Source organism: Platichthys flesus, chromosome 14, assembly GCF_949316205.1.
Source record: "Platichthys flesus chromosome 14, fPlaFle2.1, whole genome shotgun sequence".
In the NCBI taxonomy this organism is placed as follows: domain Eukaryota; kingdom Metazoa; phylum Chordata; class Actinopteri; order Pleuronectiformes; family Pleuronectidae; genus Platichthys; species Platichthys flesus.
This window is the reverse complement of record NC_084958.1, coordinates 21,005,593-21,032,143: the sequence shown is the minus strand read 5'-3', so window position 1 is coordinate 21,032,143 and position 26,551 is coordinate 21,005,593. Positions and strand designations below refer to the sequence as shown.

Sequence of the window (26,551 nt, the reverse complement as noted above, 5' to 3'; positions counted from 1 at the left end):
ACAGTGGGTGTGTTTTTGGCGACCTGGTGGTCACGTGACCACATTATGCCAGACGACACCTCAAACATGTCATAGCTTCATAAACACACAACCTAGATACACACATATCAAAAGATGCTACAAATAAGAACTATATGAGGCCACAAGCTGCTGATACACTTTCAACGACACGGTGCTGTTTGATTGTTTGGGCTTCGACCACTAAACAGACCAAACGAGTTGAACCTGAGTCGTTGATCCTGAGGCGATGGCAGCTCATCGCTCAGCTGCTCCTCCTGATCTGATCACACAGGTCTTCTGACGATAATATGGGAACTTCCAACACAACTGTCTCAGTTCATCACACATACACACACACATACACTGAGTCCTATCCCCTATAAGCACCAAACCATGGAAAGAACAAATCATGAGAACAAGCTTTTTTTAAATACTTTTTATTGACTTTTTAAAAGAAAAGGTAAGAAAAAAGAAAACTATTCCAGATGTCTTCCTGCTGTAAGGAGGAGTTCTGCTCGGCCCTGTCCCCCGGGGGTCTCCCCTCCTCAATTTCCATGGGGCTCCGCCTCCCGCAGCCAGGTGAAGAAGGCTGTGACGGTCTGAAGGGCCACGCCTTTACCCAGCTGCTCCTGGTCTTTGCCTGTCCCAGACTTGATGCACGAGTCCTCAGAACTGACGTCCTCGTCACACATGCAGGTGAAGAACATTCGGAGAAGGTCTGGAGAACAGATACAAGTCAGTCATCGTTTCAGCTGTGACCAAATGGAAATAAATCACAGTTTTCTGTGAAGTGAGACCAATTCCTAATCTTATCAATTCAATTAATGAGATTTGTATCTAGATAGGAAACAAACAATTTATGGTTTAGAAATGACTGAAGACGGCATTGTGTTTTGCAAAACTGAATTGGAGTCGTAGTGATGTTCCTCAAATGACCAAATCAAGTTAATGTCAGTGGAGAACACATTTGAGATTCAAACTTTTAATCCAAATTGTTCCAAATGTCCTTAAAGTGCTTAAGAAATATGAAAATCTACAATTCCATATAACAAGGCGACGTTTCTTCTACTGATGAGAATCATGTGACAAGAAGCAAAGCTCCAGAGAAGCTACTAAATGGACCTTGGAGTGAACTCTGAAGCAGAACTTACTTGGGGGCCCATCGAGGGTGACAATAAGCTCCTGAAGATCTTTAAGAGCTTTCATCTGTAGCTCCTTCTCCGAGTGCCGGTCCTCCAGGACCACAGGCAGTCCCTTCTGCAGGAGGGCGGCGTGCACAGGACAGCTGGTGTTTTCTGCACAGTGAAGAAGCAGGAGGCAGAGTAAATTCATCCGCTCTGCAGAGAGTACATATTGTAATCAGCGGTGCGATTGGAGCAGAGCAGAGGAGTCTCTGCTCCGGCTGGTGGGGAGCTTACCTTTCACTGCTGCCTGACACACAGCCGTCATCAACTCCGTCAGGTAGGGAGACGAGGTCTTAGACGATGGACGGGGGGCTGAGAGAGGCGGGGAGGGGAAGCTCCGGTTCTGTAGGGGGAGTAGTGGCCTGAGCTTCCCCACTCTCACCGGGGGCTCCAGGCAGCACAAGCCCAGGTGAGGCAGACCTCAGACCAGCTGTCTGCAGCTGGTTATTGGGCTTCCTGCGCCTCCTCCGCTTCTTGCTTGAACCCGTTCAACTGTTGGGGGACAAATAAACAAAGAGTCAGGAAGGATGTCAGTGTAAATGAGAAACTCTGATCATCAAGCTTTTCACCCAATTTGGAACTTCTACAAATTATTATCACTGACCTAAACAGAAGTGAAACAAAACCCTAATAACTTAACTCATTTCTTTTTAAGTCAATGCAAACTAGTTAATCAGAGTTATAAATATCCTGCTAACATGAGAGATACATATCAGAATCACAGAGACACTCTCCTCATGTTTCAGAGAAACCTAACACAGAGAGGATCCTTAAAATCAGACAGCGTTATCATCTCATACCTTTCCAGAGTTCCCCTGGCTTCAGAGCCTTGGTTCTGTTGAGGAGTGGGAACCTGTGCAGGACTAGAGGCCTGGGGCTGGAGTGCAGCCACGGGGGCTTCAGGCAGCACAAGCCCAGGGGAGGCAGACCTCAGACCAACGGGCTGCAGTGTTGGAGCATCATCTGGAAGAAGGAAAAGTACAGATGAAAACATGTCTTCAGAATTCAATCAGCAAAAGGTAATATTTGTATCAAGAACTACACTTTACAGTTCTTCACATATAAGTAATGTAATAAAAAAATATAAAACTGTTTACAAGCTGTGACATTTTGTGACTGTGACAGCTTCAAGTTCAACAAGCCTCATCATTAATGGAGATGTGGGGTTTCCAAGTTTATAATTTAGGGGTTCTCTGACTTTGACTGGTCATATCAGATTCTAAACCTTAAAGAGGATTTAGACTGCAGGCCCTTACTTGGCTGTATCTTGGTGTCCTCGGAGAGCAGTGGCTGCTGCACGCTCCTTGGCTCCTCCTGATCCTCAATCGTTGCCTCGTTGTGGATCTGCTGAACGGGTTTTGGATCCTGCCATGTTCCTGGTCATCAAACAGATCGGTGAAATAAATCTCTGTGGTAAAATCCATCTTACTTTGAAGAATTTGAATGTTGGACTCTTTACAATTGTGCAAATGAAAGGAAAATCAAGACCCACTCACCGAAACCAGGTCTATAGTATCCTGCAACATATACCGTATCCGAGGGGACGTCTTCCCCTCTGTGACGATATCTTCCATAGAGTTGAAATAGTGATCCATCTGAGAGAGGTGAGACACAGAGGGAGAAAGACGTTTAATTGGAGACATGAAGGTCATGTTCAGCTTGACTCCATTCAATCCATCAGACAGCAGGTTGCAGAATCACCTCTTAAATCAATTATCTGACACGTTCAGAAGAAAACATCTTGGTGGGATGAAAGCAGAGACATGAACTGATCTTCACTGCACTAATGTCAAAAACACTGCTGACAAAAAGTTCACATCACATCTTCATCCCTGCAAACAACGCATTTCTCTGAATATATAATTTTGGAAATGGAAACCAGCCGCATATAATCCTGTAGATTATATTCAAAGACAGCGGCTTATCAGCAGCTTGCGAAAGTTCACTGTCTTTTGTGGTTTGTCAGGGGTGGGCACTGTGAGCTGCATGTGAACAGTAAGTGGAATGAAGTCAATAGAGAACATAAGCATTCAGATAATATAAATAATTTGTTTTTATATATCAACAAATTAACATTTTCGTATCTGGATTATTTTGATTTTACTGACTAATATATGTAAGTGTAACCGGTCTCTCTCTGGTGGTGATTTTCTCTGCGTTGTGTCTAAAAATGGATGACCAGGACTTGTTCTTTCCTTAACACAGGACTTTTATTTCTGTTCAGAGGTTCAGCAAAAGAACAGAAATCATTCATCATTTGGTCACATGTCGATCTCAGCCAGATCTAGAACATTCTCGTGTATAATAAAAACAAAAAGACCTATATAAGAAATAATAAGTTCCAATTTAGTCAAAGTATTCATAAAAATAAATATAAAAAACTATAATTTACAATTACCTTTGAATGTCTCACATTCAATCAAACACATCATTCAAATAATCAAATCTTATATTTCCAAAATCAACACGAGTCTTATGCAACAAAACATACCTGTTCAGAGGTTCAGCAAAAGAACAGAAAACATTCATCATTTGGTCACATGCCTAAAAAAAGAAATACACAGTTCAGAAGGCATTCTTCAGGACACAAAATGACGGACACCTACGCACTTACACAAGCAAGCTAGCAAACTTAATACATGTATGCTAGCTTGCTGTAACACTCTGAACTAACTCAAAAATGAAAATAAACCATAAAAGAATTAAGCAACTCGACTAATATGATCGTATGAAACACATGACACATTTTAAACAACTTACAGATTACCTAAATTACAAACTTTACACATTAGTGTCGCGCTGTAAATGATACGTACGATCTCAGCCAGATCTAGAACATTCTGGTGAAAACCGGGAGGATAAATACAATAGCGACTCGCGACCAACAGAGGGCGCCAAACACATGTGAAACACAGTACAAAATCATTAATTAACAAAAACAGAAGGATTTCTGGCGGAATTAAATAATACTTTTAATACATGCTACATTAGGTTATGTTATCAAATGATGGCAGAGAGAAAATGTAATAGTTTTCCAGAACTCTTGTTAATAGAGTTCATAATTAAGGATATGCACGTTTAATAAATTGTGTTTTTTTCATTATTTGTGACAGATTTTCAAACTCCTTAATAAATAGTGGGTGTCGTCTGGTGTAGACTCTAGAGGCATCAAAACAATAATACCTCATCATCTCACTGTACTGAATTGTGTTGCTTTTCACAGCATTATTCTGCATGAAGGCAGAGCTGAATATGAACCAATTGATCCATTTGCTGCATAAACATTTAGCAAGTTGTTGACTGCATATTGACACACTTCGTGCACACCCCTCCGATAGATGTTTAAAAGATTACACCTAATTCCTCCATCGTTTTTTGCATCTGATGAATTTAGAGTTTAGGAGAAAGCTATATTTATGTACTTCTCCAAACCCAATTCAAACAATTACATTACAAACACAAGACTCTCGTTCCAAAGTCGACACACTTCTCTTCTCAGCTAAGCGATCTGCTTACCGTGGCGAGGCAGTTGCATATCTTCGCGTAGGCCACCAATGAGCTGGTCTCGTCCATGGCTTTCTCAAACAGGAGGTCCACGACTCCTTTGAGCTGCTCCTCCGTGTCGATGGGCGAGTCCTTCACCTGCTTCACCAGCTGGAGGAACTTCTGAGGCGTCTGCCTGTTCAGGATACTGCGGACCTCCTTGAACAGGTCCTGAGGGGAATGAGGGGAATGAGGGGATATAACAGGTGTTATATCTGACTCTGGTTCCGCTGGGAGGCTTACCCTCTTCATAACTGGTTTGCAGGCATTCCCTGAATTCTTTGGCTGAACATCAGGTGGCACAAGCCCAGGTGAGGAAGACCTCAGACCAACGGGCTGCAGTTTTGGCTCATCATCTGGAAGAAGGAAAAGTACAGATGAATACAGGTCTTCAGTATTAAATCAGCAAAAGGTAATATTTGTACCACAAACTACACTTAACAGTTCTTCACATATAAGTAATGTGATAATTATTCTGTTTAAAAACTGTGACATGTTGTGACTGTGACAGCTTCAGGTTCAACAAGCCAACCAGGGACTTTTTTTTTACGGCAAAATTTGTGTGTGAAACCGCCGCAGGAAGACCGATAACATAACGTACTATAAAAGGTTCCTTCTAAGTTCAAGGAGCCCTGCTGACATCACACTTTGTAGATAAGTAGTGTGTAGTGATCGTAGCAAATTGCTCTTTTGGGTTATTTCCAATATTTGTTATCTGTAAGTCTTTAACTAGATAATGTCCTGAGCGACAGCCAACAGACATGTAACAGTTTGGAGTCATGGTGTTCTTCTTATGAGAAAGTGAGACGTGTAAATGACACAGGCGCTGTGCCCTGTCTGCCACACACATGGTGAAGAGCTGGCTGGTTGGGCAATCGTGAGAGAGAGAGAGAGAGATATAGATAGAGAGAGAGAGAGAGAGAGAGAGAGCCTGACCTGTTGTTGGGTGGGGCGAGAGGAGCGGTGACCTCCAGGAGGAGATGAATACCTGCTCCCTTGACCCTCTGCCATGATCTCCTCTGGGTCGTCCCTGCCACGCTGATCAGGGTCCAGGTTACGGATCTGGGAGGACAATGACACAATGTGTGTGAGCCGTCAGCTGTGTTTCACACTGCTAAGAACTTATACATGATGTATCAAATCCACTAACCATGGACATGAACTATAAATTGAAATAAAACATAAATACAAGAAAATATATAGAAATTGTATTATCGTTTTTCCATTTTTCATTCTGTAAAATAAAAGCAATATTGATATGTCTATGAAAGGCTCTTATCAGCTGACATCATAAGCAAAACAATAAATGTTTCTATAGAGATAAGATGTTAATATATTCAACTTAACATCTGAACTCAACCTAAATGAACCATTGAGCTCAGCTGAACCATTTGACCCAACTGACCTCAATTCTAATCTATTTAACTCGAATCGAGTTGACGACTGAACTGAACTGAACTTAGGAATGTAGTTCCTGGAGCGGCCAACAGGATCTCCTAAGATACTCACCCATCTCTCCGCAGTCCGGGATGATGGATATTGTTCTGGGTAGTGAGGGTGCCTCCCCTCTGGCCCAGGACGAGGTTCGTAGGTGCGATGGTCCTGATACTGCTGAGGACGTCGCACATAGGGTTTTCTGTCGCGATACTGCAAGTTAAGAGGAGAAGGAGAAACTTATTATCAACAAAAAAAAAATGAGCACATTTCCCACATATTCCACTATTAACAAGTATATATACATTAACATGATGATAAATGAATTGCAGAGTTCCCAACCATTTTCAGTTTCCAATCTGCATCCACACCCGTTTTACCAGACAGCTGATTAGTTCCTCCACAAAGGAGGTTATGTTTTATTGTTACAGTTTCACGTTCAAGAATCTAGATGTTTAGAGTGGTAATTTCCATAAACTGGTGAAATCTAGTGTGGATCCAGATTTTGTGAATCAAATTAACTATTTTTAGGGAGGTGTCATCCCTCAGTTATATCAGAGAATGGTTATTTTGCCTGTGTTTAATGTGAGTCGTCCTTACTACTTATGTGTGAGTCGTCCTAGTACTTACCATCTTAACGTAGACTACACTGGTTGAACTATATGAGATTGACATTACAAATCAAATTTATAACTTATAACATATAAAATATCTACAGTCAGCACAGAAACCCTCCATTACGGACAAAGTCCCAACTCTCAACAACGGTTATCATAACAATCATAACAGCTGGTTGCTCTGAGGTGGGTGAGCTGTAAATGAAACACCGGAGGGACACTCGCCGGGCGACTGTGGCTGTGCATTTATTGGCTGTGTCTGGGGAGAGTCCACTAGAAAGGGGGAGTCAGCATTTTGTCCCGGGTTGTAGGAAGACTGTGAAGAGAGGAGATGGACAGAGGGAGACGGCTTGTTAAACACAAACCAGGAGCTGTGCTGCAACCTGTCACTCCTCATTTATTCTACACAAGTCACACTTTACAAGAAGACATTATGCACATACTCAAGTTCATAATGTTACATTACATTATTACATTACTTTACATTTCATTTAGCTGACGCTTTTATCCAAAGCGACTTACAATAAGTGCATCAACCCCGAGGGTACAGACACAGAACAACAAGAATCAAGAAAGTACAATTTCTTCCAATAAAACAAAATTACAAAGTGCTATAATTAAGTGCCATTTAAGTGCTACTAAAAGTGTTAGTTTCAAAGAGTTGTTAGTGTTGTTAGACACATTGCATCTATGGAAGCTAAGACTTCTGATGGAAGAAATGACCCATGACAAGGGTTTAAATATGTTAACATACGTCTGATGTAAGGGTTTAAAAGGACTAACTCTAACATAGCCTAACAAAACTTTTTTCCCAACTAATTGAGGGATGTAAACCTTTCCCTCAATGGCTAGCCTCGATTTACCAGCTGGTCTTCTGTATTTAGTTATTTCCCCATCCAACCTGCATCATATATGGAGGCCATTGTGGTTACAAGCAGAGAAGACAGTTGCCTTTAGTGTAAACTAACCAAACCTCTACCATTTATGGATTTGAGATCTTGTTTAAATTCAACCGAGAGCTTCTGCTCTTATAGTCCAGGCAAAGTAGAACGGCGGGGGCCTAGAGGCCAGGCTTAAAGCAGCTGTGCCATTACCCATTGGCAGAAGAATGATTGAATGGAGATTGGGCCGATGTATTTGTCATTCATATGAATGGTGTTACTACCTATGCAAATTGGGACATATTCAATAAGTGTGGAGCACATATGCATATTAAAATGTATTTTCGAAGAAACTTGTAATACAAACAAATTTACTTTTCATGGGTACTTTCATTGTGTAAAGTTTCATTTTGATAGGAGTAAAGGAAAAGATTAGCCCCAATGGGGTGTATTGTTAGCTAAACTAGGAAGTCACCAAATTGACTGAATTGTAGCTCAAATACAATATTTTCTAAAATGTAATTTACCTTTTTTATTTGTGTTGCCTTGTGTAGCTAGCAGATACAGCTGCTTAATGATTTGGATATGTTTTTGTTGCGCACAGGGTCATGGATGTGGCTGGATGAAACCATCTTGGACTACACCAACTGGGCTGAAGCTGAGCCCACTTCTTTGTTTGGGAACCTCAGATGGGTGGTACCAAATGGGATGAGCAACCATACATCTGTAACACTCCTAAAGGTATGATCATCACACCCACACAGTTTAAAACATTTTTTTTTAATAATTACGTTACATAAGCCAATGCAGTAAGACAAAACAATAGAAAACACTAGCAAAAAGCTAATAAAAAACATATTTTAGATTTTAGGAGATATTTGCTTTTTAGCCGATATTTGAGGATATTTATTTCTGAGCACAGGGGATGTGTCAAGGTCACGCCTGAATTTATAGGTGCAGAGCCTCACTACTTTGCCCATCATCATGGAAAAAAAAGACCTGGATGTAGGGGTGGAATAGATAAAAATTACAAATATTCCGTGAGAGATTCATTATGTAACCATTCCTCTCCTCTTCCCCGTCAGTGATGCCCACTGATCCAGGCTCAAAACCTGGTAAGTTACACATGATCCCCCTTAATTGAGTTTCAGCTGAGTTGACGATGACTAACCTCATGGAACAGAATTTAGGCTCTAGGATGTCTCAATGGGAATAATTAGTATTTTACTTTTTCTTTTTTGATGTATGACTGAATGTATAGGAATGTCACGTTATGCTTATGCCCACTAGATGCTGGTCATTGCTTTTAATTTGAAATCTCTAAGCCTGTTACTGTTAAAATGAACATTAAACTTGGCAAAAAACAATAAATCTTCAGTTGTTGCGTTATTTCTTACTCATTTCTTATCAGGCAATCAATGAATTCACTTTGGCTAATGGTTACTGACTGGTAGGTACTAGCATTTCAATAAAACCTCCGCTAGCTCAGGTGTACAGATACAAATCTAAGACATTAACCATTAACCAAATCTGACTCACGTTATTTAAAGTCAAAGTCTATCCTCTCCTTCCTCCATTTGGCCTCCATGTCATAGAAGCTCCTGGTGTAATTCAAGCTGTGTTGTTGACAAATCCCCTGTCAGACTCCATCATTAGCATCTCAGCAAGCTAAGCTAATGTTAACTCATCCGGTAATTTAGCGAAATGTGAGTTGTTAATTTTGTAAACTTTGTTGTGAGGCCATCGTGTTTCCTTCGGCCATAGACAGTAGTTGGTAAAGGTGCAGTACCGTTTTTGTCCACACAGGCTGGCTGCGGAGAGTTACCTTGGGGGCGCTGTTTGACCCGTTTACATGAAAGGGCAGTTATATTGTTTTCCGTCCTTGGTTTGTTTTATGATTATTATTATACTACAAAATTTGCGGTTTGAATAGTAAAAATCAAGGCAGGTGCTGTTATCATCAAATAAATGTCATTATGGTCTGAATAATAAGTGACGTAGGTGCAATTATCCCAAAATAAATGTCATTAAACACATTGTCTTTAATACTCATTTATTTTTCTGAATACTATTGACTGTGGCAGGTGCTTTTATCTTAAAATAAAATAAAACTTAACACATTCTTCGTTTAACATATTTAATAATTTGCACCAACAGAATGCATATTTGTCAAAATCAAGGTCTGAATGCCGTACAAAACACACAAACAAGCAAACAGAACATAAATATTTTACTGAAATGAACTCAAGTTTAGACCAGACAGGGCAGCCAGCTCTCTGCTTCTCCCTATACTTACCTAACAAGGCAAATAATAAAGTATGTAGAAATGCATAGAGATTGAATTCAAGCACTTTATTTTATCACAATTAGATGCATAGAGGATCCAGCATATAACACAGGTCAGTGTCCCCAAAAGTTTATTCATGCTTCCAGACACAGAAAATGCAAGTCAATAAATATGATCGAACACCAGTTTTAAAAAGTAGGAAGCAAAGAACGACTTCCCTTTGGAATCAAGTGGAAAAATAGTTGGACTTTCAGTACCAATGTTAAACATAAACAATTCACTTCTGAAGATATGCATCTGGTAATAAATAAACACACAAGTCAATCTCACATATGTGACTTTCTAGATATAAAAATCATAAAATCAATGTATGGAATGTAAGAACAGACTGAATGATTTAACTCTGTCATGTGATTTAATTATTTGATGACCTTTTTTAACATTAGTTTCTCTGTGCTGAAACTAATGTTAATAACATAAATGATAGAAAATGTCAAAAAATTCTGAAACGGTACACATTGCATGATGTGTGGGACCGACAGTCCTAAAACAAAGTTAAAGCACTTTCTAATGTTAAGCATTTGTGCTCGAAAAAAATCTATAATAGGCAATCATTTTTATTATTATAGTAATTTATCAGCCTCTTCAGCCAGTTATTGACTATGGAGGACCATACATGACTTAATTAAAAATAAATAAATGTATAAATAAATACAGAAATAAATAAATAAAAAAGGAAATAAATAAATTAATACAGAAATAAATAAATAAATATGTTAATACCAAAAGAAATGTCTTAAATATTTTTGCACATTTATTTATTCCCTGATACATTTCCTTTTCATTTGCAGTGTCCTTATGCTAATGAGAAAGGCGGGCCTAACCGCAGTCTCATGCAGGATTGGTCACAAGAGTGTAATGATCCAGCCCTACTACTTCTGCCTCTCAATGCTGACTGGTGTCCAGTAGCTGTTTGCAGCGTTGAGCCAGTTCACACTTAAAATGAACTAGTTCCAGTTCAGATGGTGAGTTAAGGTTATTTTTTATTGGGATGATTCAGGTGTCAGTAGTCCTGACTGTGAGCGTCACGTCTCGTGTTGTTCTGAGTACAAGGAGCGAGCAGAGAGGAGAAGGAGGAAACAGAAACTCCAGCTCGGTACAAACCACCTGCAGCTTCTGCTCTGATCATGAAGCTGCTGATCTCTGAGCAGATGTGACCAGAGAAGCTCTGTGTTTCCACTGTTTCCACTGTTCTACAAAGTCACTAACAGGCTGTTTCATGGTGAAGAGCTCAAGTCTCAGTCACTGCCCGTGTCTCTCAGCGAGTGTGTGGCGCAGCGCAGGGGCTGTGTGTGTAGCTCAGGTGACCAATCCTGCTCGAGACTGAGGTTAGGCCCGCCTTTCTCATTAGCATAAGGACACTGAAATCGAAAAATAAAAGTTGGAATAAATGTGGAAATAAATAAATAAATGTGGAAATAAATGCAGAATTTAATGAATCAATGTCTTAAACTTATTTCCACATTTATTTATTTATTTCCACAATTAATCCAACTTTTATTTATTCCGTGATATATTTCATTTTCATTTTCAGTGTCCTTATGCTAATGAGAAAGGCGGGCCTAACCTCAGTCTCGAGCAGGATTGGTCAACTGAGCTACACACACAGCCCCTGCGCTGCGCCACACACTCGCGCAGAGACACGGGCAGTGACTGAGACTTGAGCTCTTCACCGTGAAACAGCCAGTTAGTGACTCTGTGGAACAGTGGAAACAGTGGAAACACAGAGCTTCTCTGGTCACATCTGCTCAGAGATCAGCAGCTTCATGATCAGAGCAGAAGCTGCAGGTGGTTTGTACCGAGCTGGAGTTTCTGTTTCCTCCTTCTCCTCTCGGCTCGCTCCTTGTACTCAGTACAACACGAGACGTGACGCTCACAGTCAGGACTACTGATTCCTGAATCATCCCAATAAAAAAATAACCTTAACTCACCATCTGAAATGGAACTAGTTCATTTTAAGTGTGAACTGGCTGAACGCTGCAAACAGCTACTGGACACCAGTCAGCATTGAGAGGCAGAAGTAGTAGGGCTGGATCATTACACTCTTGTGACCAATCCTGCATGAGACTGCGGTTAGGCCCGCCTTTCTCATTAGCAGAAGGACACTGCAAATGAAAAGGAAATGTATCAGGGAATAAATAAATGTGCAAATATATTTAAGACATTTCTTTTGACATTTCTTTTGGTATTAACATATTTATTTATTTATTTCTGTATTTATCTATTTATCTATCCTTTTTTATTTATACGTTTTTTTTTATTTTTTGTTTTTACTTAAGTCATGTATGGTCCTCCATAGTTGACAGTGATTGTGGTGTTGGCCAACGCAGCTCTGACTTGGGAAGGCAGCTGACGCAGGAAAACTTGGATGAAAAGAAATCCGATCTGTGCTCATCTAGGAGATCCAGCATATGGTGGCTTGTTGTGTCGCTTCCTGCCCTTCCTGCCCCTTTTGTCAGAACTGCTAGGACTGGTGGGGGACGAATAAACAAAGAGTCAGGAAGGACGTCAGTGTAAATGAGAAACTTTGAATATCAAGCTTTTCACCTAATTTGGAACCTACTGCAAATTATTTTCACTGACCTAAACAGGAATGAAACAAAACCCTAATAACAAAACTAATTTATTTTTAAGTCAATGGAAACTAGTTAATCAGAGTAATAAATATCCTGCTGACAGGAGAGATAAATGTAAGAATCACAGAGACATTCTCCTCATGTTTCAGAGAAACCTAACACCAAGAGGATCCTTAAAATCAGAGAGCATTGTCATCTCATACCTTTTCAGAGTTAACGGGGCCTCAGAGTTTGGGCACTGTGGAGGAGTGGGATCCTGTGGCCTCATGTCATGGCCTGCTGTCTCCAGCTCAGTCCTGGTCTCTGCCAGGCTGTTCAAAGCCTCAGGGGCTGCTACAGACAAGGCAGTGCTTGGTTCGTCTAAGAGAGGCTCCTCTTTGGTGGGAGGGTTAGGTGGTGCCAAAGAGGGTGTCACAAGCCCAGGTGAGCTAGACCTCCGACCAACTTGATGCAGTTTTGGCCCATCAACTGGAAGATGTAAAAGTACAGATGAAAACATGTCTTTAGAATTAAATTAGCAAAAGTTGATATCTGTATCACAAACTACACTTAACAGTTCTTCACATATAAGTTATGTAATAGAAAAATATAAATCTGTTTACAAGCTGTGACATTTTGTGACTGTGATGGCTTCAAGTTCAACAAGCCTCCTAATTAAAGGAGATATGGGCTTTCCAGGTTTATTATTAAGGGGTACCCTGACTTTGACTGGTCATATCAGATTCTAAGCCTTAAAGAGGATTTAGACTGCAGGCCTGACCTGGCTCCTTCTGCTCTTCATGTGCTTCCTTCTTGTGGACCTCCTGAATGGGTTTTGGACCCTGCTCAGCTTTTCGAGACACCAGGGTTGGCTGAAGGAAAAATAATGTACAGAACCACAATGACTTCAAACCTGAATCAGACAGATTCTGTAGTGTAAAAAAGATTTCTTTGCTCTTTATCTTTGACAGATCAGAGAATTTAGGAGCATGTGTGGGTTTTATCACACAGTGCTAGATTCATTTAGGCATAAACAAAGGAATCAGTCAATCATGGGGGAATATTCTATGGGGACACAATGATGAATTCATTAAAGATCAATAGTTATCACGTCTTCCTTTTTTCCCTGTTCAACGTTTCTATGGAATTTTCTTACATTTCTTTGCCATGATCTATGTATCTATCTATATCAGTCCTTCTAAAAAGCGTTAGAACTCCTTAACAACAGCAGTGTAGATATTCATTAAACAAAATATGACCAGAATATCCAGTATCATGTTCCTGGTCATCAGACAGATCGGTGAAATAAATCTTTGTGGTAAAATCCATCTTACTTTGAAGAATTTGAATGTTGGACTCTTTACAATTGTGCAAATGAAAGAAAAATCGAGACCCACTCACCGAAACCAGGTCTATTGTGTCCTGCAACATATAGCGTATGCGAGGGGACGTCTTCCCCTCTGTGATGATATCTTCCATGGAATTGAAATAGTGATCCATCTGAGAGAGGTGAGACACAGAGGGAGAAAGACGTTTAATTGGAGACATGAACGCATTTCTTTTAATATTTAATTTCGGATATGGAAACCAGCCGCAAATTATCCTGAAGATTATCATGAAGAAATTTAAGATTTATGTAAAATGTACGACCACCAGCTCACCTTGGTCTCATCACAATTATGGCCCTTGCTGATGGTGTTGAGCAGGATGCATAGACATTCTAAAGCCACTTCGTTGTTGTTCCTGAGCAGCTTCTCCAAGCAGTCATGTACGATGAAGGCATTAAGCATCTTGTGCTTGAACAGTTCACAGAGTAACTTGATGTTACCAATGAAACGTTTCTGGGTAATGTCCTTGGCTTCCTCGGGCTCTGCCTTGAGTCGGTCACGCTTCATCTAATGGGACCAAGGAAACAAACCTCTTGAACACAGTTGAAACAGAAACTAAAAGAAGTTTTGGTAAAGATCCGCGACACACTTACCAATGCAGCAGAGTAAAGCATCTTCGGCTTCGTCTCAAATGCCACATCATCCACCTTTTCTTTCTGAAATTCCTTCTGACAGCGTCTCAGCAGGAGCTTGTGAAAGTTCACTTTCGCTAGGGAATTCTCAGCTGTGGGCACTATGAGCTGCACATGAACAGTAAGTGTAATTAATTCAATAGAGAACATAAGCATTCAAATAAAATAAATAAATTGTTTTAATATATCAACAAATTAGCATCTTCAATTCTGGATTATTTTGATTTGAATGACTAATATATGTAAGGTTATGTTATCAAATGATGGCAGACGGAAAATGTAATAGTTTCTCTAGAGCTCTTGTTAATAGAGTCTAAAATTAAGGATATGCACGTTTAATAAATTGTGTTTTAAAGGATTATTTGTGACTGATTTTCAACCTCTTTAATAAAAAGTGTGTGTTGTCTGGTGTAGACTCTAGAGGCATCAAAACAATGAACACCATTATTCTGCATGAAGGCAGAGCTGAATATGAACCAATTGCTCCACTCGCTGCATAAACATTTAGCAAGTTGTTGACTGCATATTGACAAACTGTGTGCACACCCCTCCAATAGATGGTTAAAAGAATACACTTAATTCCTCCATTGTTTTTTTGCATCTGATGAATTTACAGTTTACAAAAAAGTAAACTCTCCAAATCCAATTCTATCCAATTCAAACAATTACATTACGAACACAAGACTCTCTCGTTCCAAAGTCGACACACTTCTCTGCTAAACTAAGCGTCCTGCTTACCGTGGCGAGGCAGCCGCACATCTTTGCGTAGGTCACCAAGAACCTTGGCTCGTTGATGGCTCTCTCATACAGCAGATCCACGACTCCTTTTAGCCGTTCTTCCGTATTGATGGTCAAGTCCAACAACTGATTCCTCAGCTGGAAGTACTTCTGAGGCGTCAGCTTGTTTAAGATGCCGCGGACCTTCCTGAACAGGTCCTGAGGTTAATAAATCACAACATGTACTTAAACTCTGAGGTCATCAAGCAGTTAATTATGTTAATTATGAGAAAAGTCTGTATAGGAAATTACTATACATGTCCAGTGCTTTGTGGATTTTAGTTTGTGTATATTTGGTCGTACCTGTGTTATATATGATTCTTTTTCCGCTGGGACGATTTGCCTCCTCATAGCTGGTTTCCAGGCATTCCCTGATTTCTTCACAAGCCCAGGTGAGGAAGACCTCTGTGCAGCTTGCTTCAGTTTTGGCACATCAACTGGAAGAAGGAAAAGTACAAATGAATACATGTCTTCAGTATTCAATCAGCAATAGGTAATATTTGTGCCACAAATTGGCATTGGAGTCAATGACACAGCAGTACAACTTATTCTAGAGGGATCTAATGTTACATTTTTACAATTGAGTCTGTGATATGCCAAATTTGACATATCACAGATCATAATTAATGGAGATTTGGTCTTTCCACCTTTATTATTTAGGGGTTTGACATCATATCTCCATTAACATGAGCAATATTTCTCATATCATGTTAAAAGCTCTGGAGTTAAAACTGCTGTTAGATTGTTAAGAGTGGCACTCCTTCCTCTTAGGACTGTAGAAATAGTTTAAAAGAATGTTGAGAGTGTTGGGTCAGACCTGGCCCTGGTTTGGTGTCGGAGGCCCCTTTTTTGTTCATCAAGATAGGCTGAGTAGTGGGGTCGACGGCTTTAGGAGTCGGTTTGCCAGGCCGTTTGGAGTGCTTGAGACAAAAGAGACAAAAGAGCCACAGTGCAGGTTTAAAGGAGAGAAGTGAATGAGAATGCCGGACCCGAGTGGATTCCGTAGAAGCATACACACAGTAAATAGGACATCTACTGTAAGAGACAGCGAGTGATAAGAAACAGTGACAGGAAGGAAGAAAGTATCAAATGAAACACAGTACATTGAATTTACTGTACAGCTATAAGGAAAAAGAAAGTGAGAAGTGCTTTTTCAAAAGTCATGGCCTCTACCTACAACTTGTTATCAGTAAGTCCTTAATTAGTTAATTTCTTGAGCGACAGCCAACAGACATGTCACAGTTTGGAGTCATGGTGATCTTCTTATGAGAAAGTGAGACGTGTAAATGACACAGGCGCTGTGCCCTGTCTGCCACACACATGGTGGAGAGCAGAAAGGATTAGAGCGGAGCGCTCACACTGCTACCAGGCAACAATCTCTCCATCCCTCAGCTAAAGATCCAGGCTGATGAGCTGCCGCTCACTCTACACTACCTCTAACTACTTTTGGTGAGATATTTGGGCAAAGGTGAGCGTGTGAGAGAGAGAGAGAGAGAGAGAGAGAGAGAGAGAGAGAGCCTCACCTGTTGTGGGCTGAGGTTAGAGGAGCGGTGACGTCCAGGAGGCGTTGAATCCCGGCTCTCTCGAACCTCTGACATGACCTCCTCTGGGTCGTCCCTGCCACGCTGATCAGGGTACCGGTCATGGACCTGGGAGGACAATGACACAATGTGTGTGAACCGTCAGCTGTGTTACACACTGTGAAGAACTTATACATGATGTATCAAATCGATTACCATGGACATGAACTTTAAATTGAAATAAAACATAAATACAAGAAAATATGGAGAAATTATATTATCTTCTTTACATTTTTTCATTCTGTAAAATAAAACCAATACTGATATGTCTATGAAAGGCTCTTATCAGCTGACACCATTAGCAAAACAATAAATTATTCTATAGCTTTGTGTAAGAATATGTAGATTTTGCGTTGTATTCATAACATTTTGTGTCAATTAAATCATAAAGTTAAACCACATCTATTCAACTAAACATCTGATCTCATCTGAAATGAACCATTGAGCTCAGCTGAACCATTTGACTCAAGTGACCTCAATTAGAATCTATTCAGCTGGACTCGAGTCAACGATTGAACTGAACTGAACTCAGGGATGTAGTTCCTGCAGCGGCCAACAGGAACTCCTAAGATACTCACCATTCTGTTCGCACCGGAGTACACTGGCCGTTCTGGGTAGTGAGGGTGCCTGCCCTCTGGTCCAGGACGAGGTTCGTAGCTGCGATGTTCATAATACTGCTGAGTAGGCCTCACATAGGGTTGCCTGTGGTGATACTGCAAGTTAAGAGTAGAAGGAGAAACTTATTATCAACAAAAACAAAGTGAGGGAAATACAAACATTATACAGAAATGGTGCACTTTTACAATCAGTGGTATGATTTTATCTTATAACATAAAAATTAAATTGTATTCATTTAATTTAGCACATTTACCACACATTCAACTATTAACGAGAATATATATACATTAACATGATGATAAATGAATTGCAGAGTTCCCTAACATTTAAAGTTTCCAATTTGCATCCACATCCGTTTTACCAGACAGCTGATTAGTTCCTCCACAAAGGAGGTTATTTTTTATTGTTACAGTTTCACGTTCAAAAGATTAGAGTGGTAATTTCCATAAACAGGTGAAATCTAGTGTGGATCCAGATTTTGTGAATCAAGGATTAGAGCGGAGCCCTCACTCTGCTACCAGGCAACAATCTCTCCATCCCTCAGCTAAAGATCCAGGTTGATGAGCTGAAGCTAACTCTACACTACCTCTAACTACTGTGGGTGAGACATTGGGCAAAGGTGAGTGTGTGAGCGCTTGAGAGAGACAGAGAGAGAGAGAGAGCCTCACCTGTTGTGGGCTGAGGTTAGAGGAGCGGTGACCTCCAGGAGGAGATGAATCCTTGCTCTCTCGACCCTCTGCCATGACCTCCTCTGGGTCGTCCCTGCCACGCTGTTCAGGGTACCGGTCATGGACCTGGGAGGACAATGACACGATGTGTGTGAACGGTCAGCTGTGTTACACACTGTGAAGAACTTATACATGATGTATCAAATCTATTAACCATGGACATGAACTATAAATTGAAATAAAACATAAATACAAGAAAATATATAGAAATTGTATTATCTTGTTTACATTTTTTTCATTCTGTATAATAAAACCAATACTGATATGTCTATGAAAGGCTCTTATCAGCTGACATCATAAGTAAAACAATCAATGTTTCTATAGAGATCAGATGTTAATATATTCAACTTAACATCTGAACTCAACCTAAATGAACCATTGAGCTCAGCTGAACCATTTGACCCAACTGACCTCAATTCTAATCTATTTAACTCGAGTCGAGTTGACGATTGAACTGAACTGAACTTAGGAATGTAGTTCCTGGAGCGGCCAACAGGATCTCCTAAGATACTCACCCATCTCTCCGCAGTCCGGGATGATGGATATTGTTTTGGGTAGTGAGGGTGCCTCCCCTCTGGCCCAGGACGAGGTTCGTAGGTGCGATGGTCCTGATACTGCTGAGGACGTCGCACATAGGGTTTTCTGTCGCGATACTGCAAGTTAAGAGGAGAAGGAGAAACTTATTATCAACAACAAAAAGGGAGGGAAATACAAACATTGTACAGAAATGGTAAACGTTTACAATCAGTGGTATGGTATTATCTAATAACATCTCAGTTAAATTGTATGCATTTAATTTTAGCACATTTCCCACACATTAAACTATTAACAAGTATATATACATTAACATGATAATAAATGAATTGCAGAGTTCCCTAACATTTAAAGTTTCCAAATTGCATCCACACCCGTTTAACCAGACAGCTGATTAGTTCCTCCACAAAGGACATTATGTTTAATTGTTACAGTTTCACTTTCAAGGAATCTAGATGTTTAGAGTGGTAATTTCCATAAACTGGTGAAATCTAGTGTGGATCCAGATTTTGTGAATCAAGGATTAGAGCGGAGCGCTCACTCTGCTACCAGGCAACAATCTCTCCATCCCTCAGCTAAAGATCCAGGCTGATGAGCTGAAGCTAACTCTACACTACCTCGAACTACTGTGGGTGAGACATTGGTTAAGCGTGAGCATGAGATAGTGTGAGAGAGAGAGAGAGAGAGAGAGAGAGAGCCTCACCTGTTGTTGGGTGGGGCGAGAGGAGCGGTGACCTCCAGGAGGAGATGAATCCTTGCTCTCTCGACCCTCTGCCATGATCTCCTCTGGGTCGTCCCTGCCACGCTGATCGGGGGACCGGTCACGGATCTGGGAGGACAATGACACAATGTGTGTGAGCCATCAGCTGTGTTGCACACTGCTAAGAACTTATACATGATGTATCAAATCCACTAACCATGGACATGAACTTTAAATTGAAATAAAACATAAATACAAGAAAATATATAGAAATTATAATGTCTTGTTTTCATTCTGTTTTCATTCTGTAATATAAAACCAATACTGATATGTCTATGAAAGGCTATTATCAGCTGACATCATTAGCTAAACAATAAAATATTCTATAAGTTTGTGATAGAAAATTAAGTTTTTGCTTTGTATTCATAACATTTTGGAGCAGTCAAATCTTAAAGTTAAACCAAATCTATTCAACTTAACATCTGATCTCATCTGAAATGAACCATTGAGCTCAGCTGAACCATTTGACTCAAGCGACCTCAATTAGAATCTATTCAGCTGGACTCGAGTCAACGATTGAACTGAACTGAACTCAGGGATGTAGTTCCTGCAGCGGCCAACAGGAACTCCTAAGATACTCACCATTCTGTTCGCACCGGAGTACACTGGCCGTTCTGGGTAGTGAGGGTGCCTCCCCTCTGGCCCAGGACGAGGTTCGTAGCTGCGATGTTCATAATACTGCTGAGTAGGCCTCACATAGGGTTGCCTGTGGTGATACTGCAAGTTAAGAGTAGAAGGAGAAACTTATTATCAACAAAAACAAAGTGAGGGAAATACAAACATTATACAGAAATGGTGCACTTTTACAATCAGTGGTATGATTTTATCTTATAACATAAAAATTAAATTGTATGCATTTAATTTAGCACATTTACCACACATTCAACTATTAACGAGAATATATTTACATTAACATGATGATAAATGAATTGCAGAGTTCCTAAACATTTTCAGTTTCCAATTTGCATCCGCAACCATTTAACCAGACAGCTGATTAGTTCCTCCACAAAGGAGGTTATGTTTTATTGTTACAGTTTCACATTCAAAAGATTAGAGTGGTAATTTCCATAAACAGGTGAAATCTAGTGTGGATCCAGATTTTGTGAATCAAGGATTAGAGCGGAGCGCTCACACTGCTACCAGGCAACAATCTCTCCATCCCTCAGCTAAAGATCCAGGCTGATGAGCTGAAGCTAACTCTACACTACCTCTAACTACTGTGGGTGAGACATTGGGCAAAGGTGAGTGTGTGAGAGAGAGACAGAGAGAGAGAGAGACTCACCTGTTGTGGGCTGAGGTTAGAGGAGCGGTGACGTCCAGGAGGCGTTGAATCCCGGCTCTCTCGACCCTCTGCCATGACCTCCTCTGGGTCGTCCCTGCCACGCTGATCGGGGTACCGGTCATGGACCTGGGAGGACAATGACACAATGTGTGTGAGCCGTCAGCTGTGTTACACACTGTGAAGAACTTATACATGATGGATCAAATCTATTAACCATGGACATGAACTATAAATTGAAATAAAACATAAATACAAGAAAATATATAGAAATTGTATCATCTTGTTTACATTTTTTTCATTCTGTAAAATAAAACCAATGCTGATATGTCTATGAAAGGCTCTTATCAGCTGACATCATAAGCAAAACAATCAATGTTTCTATAGAGATCAGATGTTAATATATTCAACTTAACATCTGAACTCAACCTAAATGAACCATTGAGCTCAGCTGAACCATTTGACCCAACTGACCTCAATTCTAATCTATTTAACTCGAATCGAGTTGACGACTGAACTGAACTGAACTTAGGAATGTAGTTCCTGGAGCGGCCAACAGGAACTCCTAAGATACTCACCCATCTCTCCGCAGTCCGGGATGATGGATATTGTTCTGGGTAGTGAGGGTGCCTCCCCTCTGGCCCAGGACGAGGTTCGTAGGTGCGATGGTCCTGATACTGCTGAGGACGTCGCACATAGGGTTTTCTGTCGCGATACTGCAAGTTAAAAGGAGAAGGAGAAACTTATTATCAACAAAAAAAGGGAGGGAAATACAAACATTGTACAGAAATGGTAAACGTTTACAATCAGTGGTATGGTATTATCTAATAACATCTCAGTTAAATTGTATGCCTTTAATTTTAGCACATTTCCCACACATTAAACTATTAACAAGTATATATACATTAACATGATAATAAATGAATTGCAGAGTTCCCTAACATTTAAAGTTTCCAAATTGCATCCACACCCGTTTAACCAGACAGCTGATTAGTTCCTCCACAAAGGACATTATGTTTAATTGTTACAGTTTCACTTTCAAGGAATCTAGATGTTTAGAGTGGTAATTTCCATAAACTGGTGAAATCTAGTGTGGATCCAGATTTTGTGAATCAAGGATTAGAGCGGAGTGCTCACTCTGCTACCAGGCAACAATCTCTCCATCCCTCAGCTAAAGATCCAGGCTGATGAGCTGAAGCTAACTCTACAATACCTCTAACTACTGCGGGTGAGACATTGGGCAAGCGTGAGCGTGAGATAGTGTGTGAGAGAGAGAGAGAGAGAGAGCCTCACCTGTTGTTGGGTGGGGCGAGAGGAGCGGTGACCTCCAGGAGGAGATGAATCCTTGCTCCCTTTGCCCTCTGCCATGACCTCCTCTGGGTCGTCCCTGCCACGCTGATCGGGGGAGCGGTCACGGATCTGGGAGGACAATGACACAATGTGTGTGAGTCGTCAGCTGTGTTACACACTGCTAAGAACTTATACATGATGTATCAAATCCACTAACCATGGACATGAACTTTAAATTGAAATAAAACATAAATACAAGAAAATATATAGAAATTATACTATCTTCTTTTCATTCTGTTTTCATTCTGTTTTCATTCTGTAATATAAAACCAATACTGATATGTCTGTGAAAGGCTATTATCAGCTGACATCATTAGCTAAACAATACATTATTCTATAACTTTGTGATAGAAAATTAAGTTTTTGCTTTGTATTCATAACATTTTGGAGCAGTCAAATCTTAAAGTTAAACCAAATCTATTCAACTTAACATCTGATCTCATCTGAAATGAACCATTGAGCTCAGCTGAACCATTTGACTCAAGTGACCTCAATTAGAATCTATTCAGCTGGACTCGAGTCAACGATTGAACTGAACTGAACTCAGGGATGTAGTTCCTGCAGCGGCCAACAGGAACTCCTAAGATACTCACCATTCTGTTCGCACCGGAGTACACTGGCCGTTCTGGGTAGTGAGGGTGCCTCCCCTCTGGTCCAGGACGAGGTTCGTAGCTGCGATGTTCATAATACTGCTGAGTAGGCCTCACATAGGGTTGCCTGTGGTGATACTGCAAGTTAAGAGGAGAAGGAGAACTTATTATCAACAAAAACAAAGGGAGGGAAATACAAACATTGAACAAAAATGGTGCACTTTTACAATCAGTGGTATGATTTTATCTTATAGCATGCAAATTAAATTGTATGCATTTAATTTAGCACATTTACCACGCATTCAACTCTTAACGAGAATATATATACATTAACATGATGATAAATGAATTTCAGAGTTCCTAAACATTTTCAGTTTCCAATTTGCATCCACATCCGTTTTACCAGACAGCTGATTAGTTCCTCCACAAAGGAGGTTATGTTTTATTGTTACAGTTTCACATTCAAAAGATTAGAGTGGTAATTTCCATAAACAGGTGAAATCTAGTGTGGATCCAGATTTTGTGAATCAAGGATTAGAGCGGAGCCCTCACTCTGCTACCAGGCAACAATCTCTCCATCCCTCAGCTAAAGATCCAGGTTGATGAGCTGAAGCTAACTCTACACTACCTCTAACTACTGTGGGTGAGACATTGGGCAAAGGTGAGTGTGTGAGCGCTTGAGAGAGACAGAGAGAGAGAGAGAGAGACTCACCTGTTGTGGGCTGAGGTTAGAGGAGCGGTGACCTCCAGCAGGAGATGAATCCTTGCTCTCTCGACCCTCTGCCATGACCTCCTCTGGGTCGTCCCTGCCACGCTGTTCAGGGTACCGGTCATGGACCTGGGAGGACAATGACACAATGTGTGTGAACCGTCAGCTGTGTTACACACTGTGAAGAACTTATACATGATGGATCAAATCTATTAACAATGGACATGAACTATAAATTGAAATAAAACATAAATACAAGAAAATATATAGAAATTGTATCATCTTGTTTACATTATTTTCATTCTGTAAAATAAAACCAATGCTGATATGTCTATGAAAAGCTCTTATCATCTGACATCATAAGTAAAACAATAAATGTTTCTATAGAGATCAGATGTTAATATATTCAACTTAACATCTGAACTCAACCTAAATGAACCATTGAGCTCAGCTGAACCATTTGACCCAACTGACCTCAATTCTAATCTATTTAACTCGAATCGAGTTGACGACTGAACTGAACTGAACTTAGGAATGTAGTTCCTGGAGCGGCCAACAGGATCTCCTAAGATACTCACCCATCTCTCCGCAGTCCGGGATGATGGATATTGTTCTGGGTAGTGAGGGTGCCTCCCCTCTGGCCCAGGACGAGGTTCGTAGGTGCGATGGTCCTGATACTGCTGAGGACGTCGCACATAGGGTTGTCTGCCGCGATACTGCAAGTTAAGAGGAGAAGGAGAAACTTATTATCAACAAAAAAAAAACATCAGCGAGGGAAATACAAACATAGTACAGAAATGGTGAACTTTTATGATCAGTGGTATGGTATTATATAATAACATCCCATTTAAATTGTATGCATTTAACTTTAGCACATTTCCTACACATTAAACTATTAACAAGTATATATACATTAACATGATAATAAATGAATTACAGAGTTCCCAAACATTTTCCGTTTCCAAATTGCATCCACACCCGTTTTACCAGACAGCTGATTAGTTCCTCCACAAAGGAGGTTATGTTTTATTGTTACAGTTTCACTTTCAAGGAATCTAGATGTTTAGAGTGGTAATTTCCATAAACTGGTGAAATCTAGAGTGGATCCAGATTTTGTGAATCAAGGATTAGAGCGGAGCGCTCACTCTGCTACCAGGCAACAATCTCTCCATCCCTCAGCTAAAGATCCAGGCTGATGAGCTGAAGCTAACTCTACACTACCTCTACTGCGGGTGAGACATTGGGCAAGCGTGAGCGTGTGAGAGTGTGTGAGAGAGAGACTCACCTGTTGTTGGGTTGGGCGAGAGGAGCGGTGATCTCCAGCAGGAGATGAATCCTTGCTCCCTTGACCCTTTGCCATGACCTCCTCTGGGATGTCCCTGCCACGCTGATCAGGGTACCGGTCATGGACCTGGGAGGACAATGACACAATGTGTGTGAACCGTCAGCTGTGTTACACACTGCTAAGAACTTATACATGATGGATCAAATCCATTAACCATGGACACCAACTATAAATTGAAATAAAACATAAATACAAGAAAAAATATAGAAATTGTATCATCCTTTTTACATCTCCATTCTGTAAAATAAAACCAATTCTGATATGTCTATGAAAGGCTCTTATCCGCTGAGATCATTATTCCAATTAAATTGTATACATTCAACTTTAGCACATTTCCTACACATTAAACTATTTACAAGTATATATACATTGACATAATGATAAATGAATTGCAGAGTTCCCAAACATTTTCAGTTTCCAAATTGCATCCACACCCGTTTTACCAGACAGCTGATTAGTTCCTCCATAAAGGAGGTTATGTTTTATTGTTACAGTTTCACTTTCAAAGAATCTAGATGTTTAGAGTGGTAATTTCCATAAACTGGTGAAATCTAGTGTGGATCCAGATTTTGTGAATCAAGGATTAGAGCGGAGCGCTCACTCTGCTACCAGGCAACAATCTCTCCATCCCTCAGCTAAAGATCCAGGCTGATGAGCTGAAGCTAACTCTACACTACCTCTAACTACTGTGGGTGAGACATTGGGCAAGCGTGAGCGTGTGAGAGTGTGTGAGAGAGAGACTCACCTGTTGTTGGGTTGGGCGAGAGGAGCGGTGATATCCAGCAGGAGATGAATCCTTGCTCCCTCGACCCTCTGCCATGATCTCCTCTGGGATGTCCCTGCCACGCTGATCAGGGTCCAGGTTACGGACCTGGGAGGACAATGACACAATGTGTGTGAACCGTCAGCTGTGTTACACACTGTGAAGAACTTATACATGATGTATCAAATCCACTAACCATGGACATAATCTATAAATTAAAATAAAACATAAATACAAGAAAAAATATAGAAAAATTGTATCATCCTTTTTACATCTTCATTCTGTAAAATAAAACCAATTCTGATGTCTATGAAAGGCTCTTATCAGCTGACATCATCATTTTAATTAAATTGTATGCATTTAACTATAGCACATTTCCTACACATTAAACTATTAACAAGTATATATACATTGACATAATGATAAATTAATTGCAGAGTTCGCAAACATTTTCAGTTTCCAAATTGCATCCACACCCGTTTTACCAGACAGCTGATTAGTTCCTCCACAAAGGAGGTTATGTTTTATTGTTACAGTTTCACTTTCAAAGAATCTAGATGTTTAGAGTGGTAATTTCCATAAACTGGTGAAATCTAGTGTGGATCCAGATTTTTTGAATCAAGGATTAGAGCGGAGCGCTCACACTGCTACCAGGCAACAATCTCTCCATCCCTCAGCTAAAGATCCAGGCTGATGAGCTGAAGCTAACTCTACACTACCTCTACTGCGGGTGAGACATTGGGCAAGCGTGAGCGTGTGAGAGTGTGTGAGAGAGAGACTCACCTGTTGTTGGGTTGGGCGAGAGGAGCGGTGATCTCCAGCAGGAGATGAATCCTTGCTCCCTTGACCCTTTGCCATGATCTCCTCTGGGATGTCCCTGCCACGCCTGTCAGGGTCCAGGTTACGGACCTGGGAGGACAATGACACAATGTGTGTG

The 26,551-nt window shown here is 40.5% G+C and overlaps 1 protein-coding gene across 4 annotated transcripts; it reads right to left on the bottom strand.

Annotated features, from left to right (window-relative positions):
* Positions 1–1,454: 1,454 nt before the first annotated feature.
* LOC133968063 (eukaryotic translation initiation factor 4 gamma 3-like) lies at positions 1,455–5,081 on the bottom strand. Of its 4 annotated transcripts, XR_009924083.1 has the most exons (7): positions 4,701–5,081; positions 3,676–3,728; positions 2,886–3,166; positions 2,681–2,779; positions 2,441–2,560; positions 1,985–2,147; positions 1,455–1,676 (listed from the first exon to the last, which is right to left on the bottom strand). XR_009924083.1 is itself a non-coding variant. In XM_062403879.1 (2 exons), exons 1-2 carry the CDS (start codon positions 4,977–4,979, stop codon positions 3,600–3,602), a joined length of 408 nt encoding a protein of 135 aa, XP_062259863.1. In that variant the 5' UTR covers positions 4,980–5,081; the 3' UTR covers positions 3,173–3,599. The 4 variants fall into 4 exon arrangements, 1 of the variants encoding a protein (XP_062259863.1); XR_009924084.1 differs by lacking the exon at positions 2,886–3,166; XR_009924085.1 differs by lacking the exon at positions 3,676–3,728.
* Positions 5,082–26,551: the final 21,470 nt, after the last annotated feature.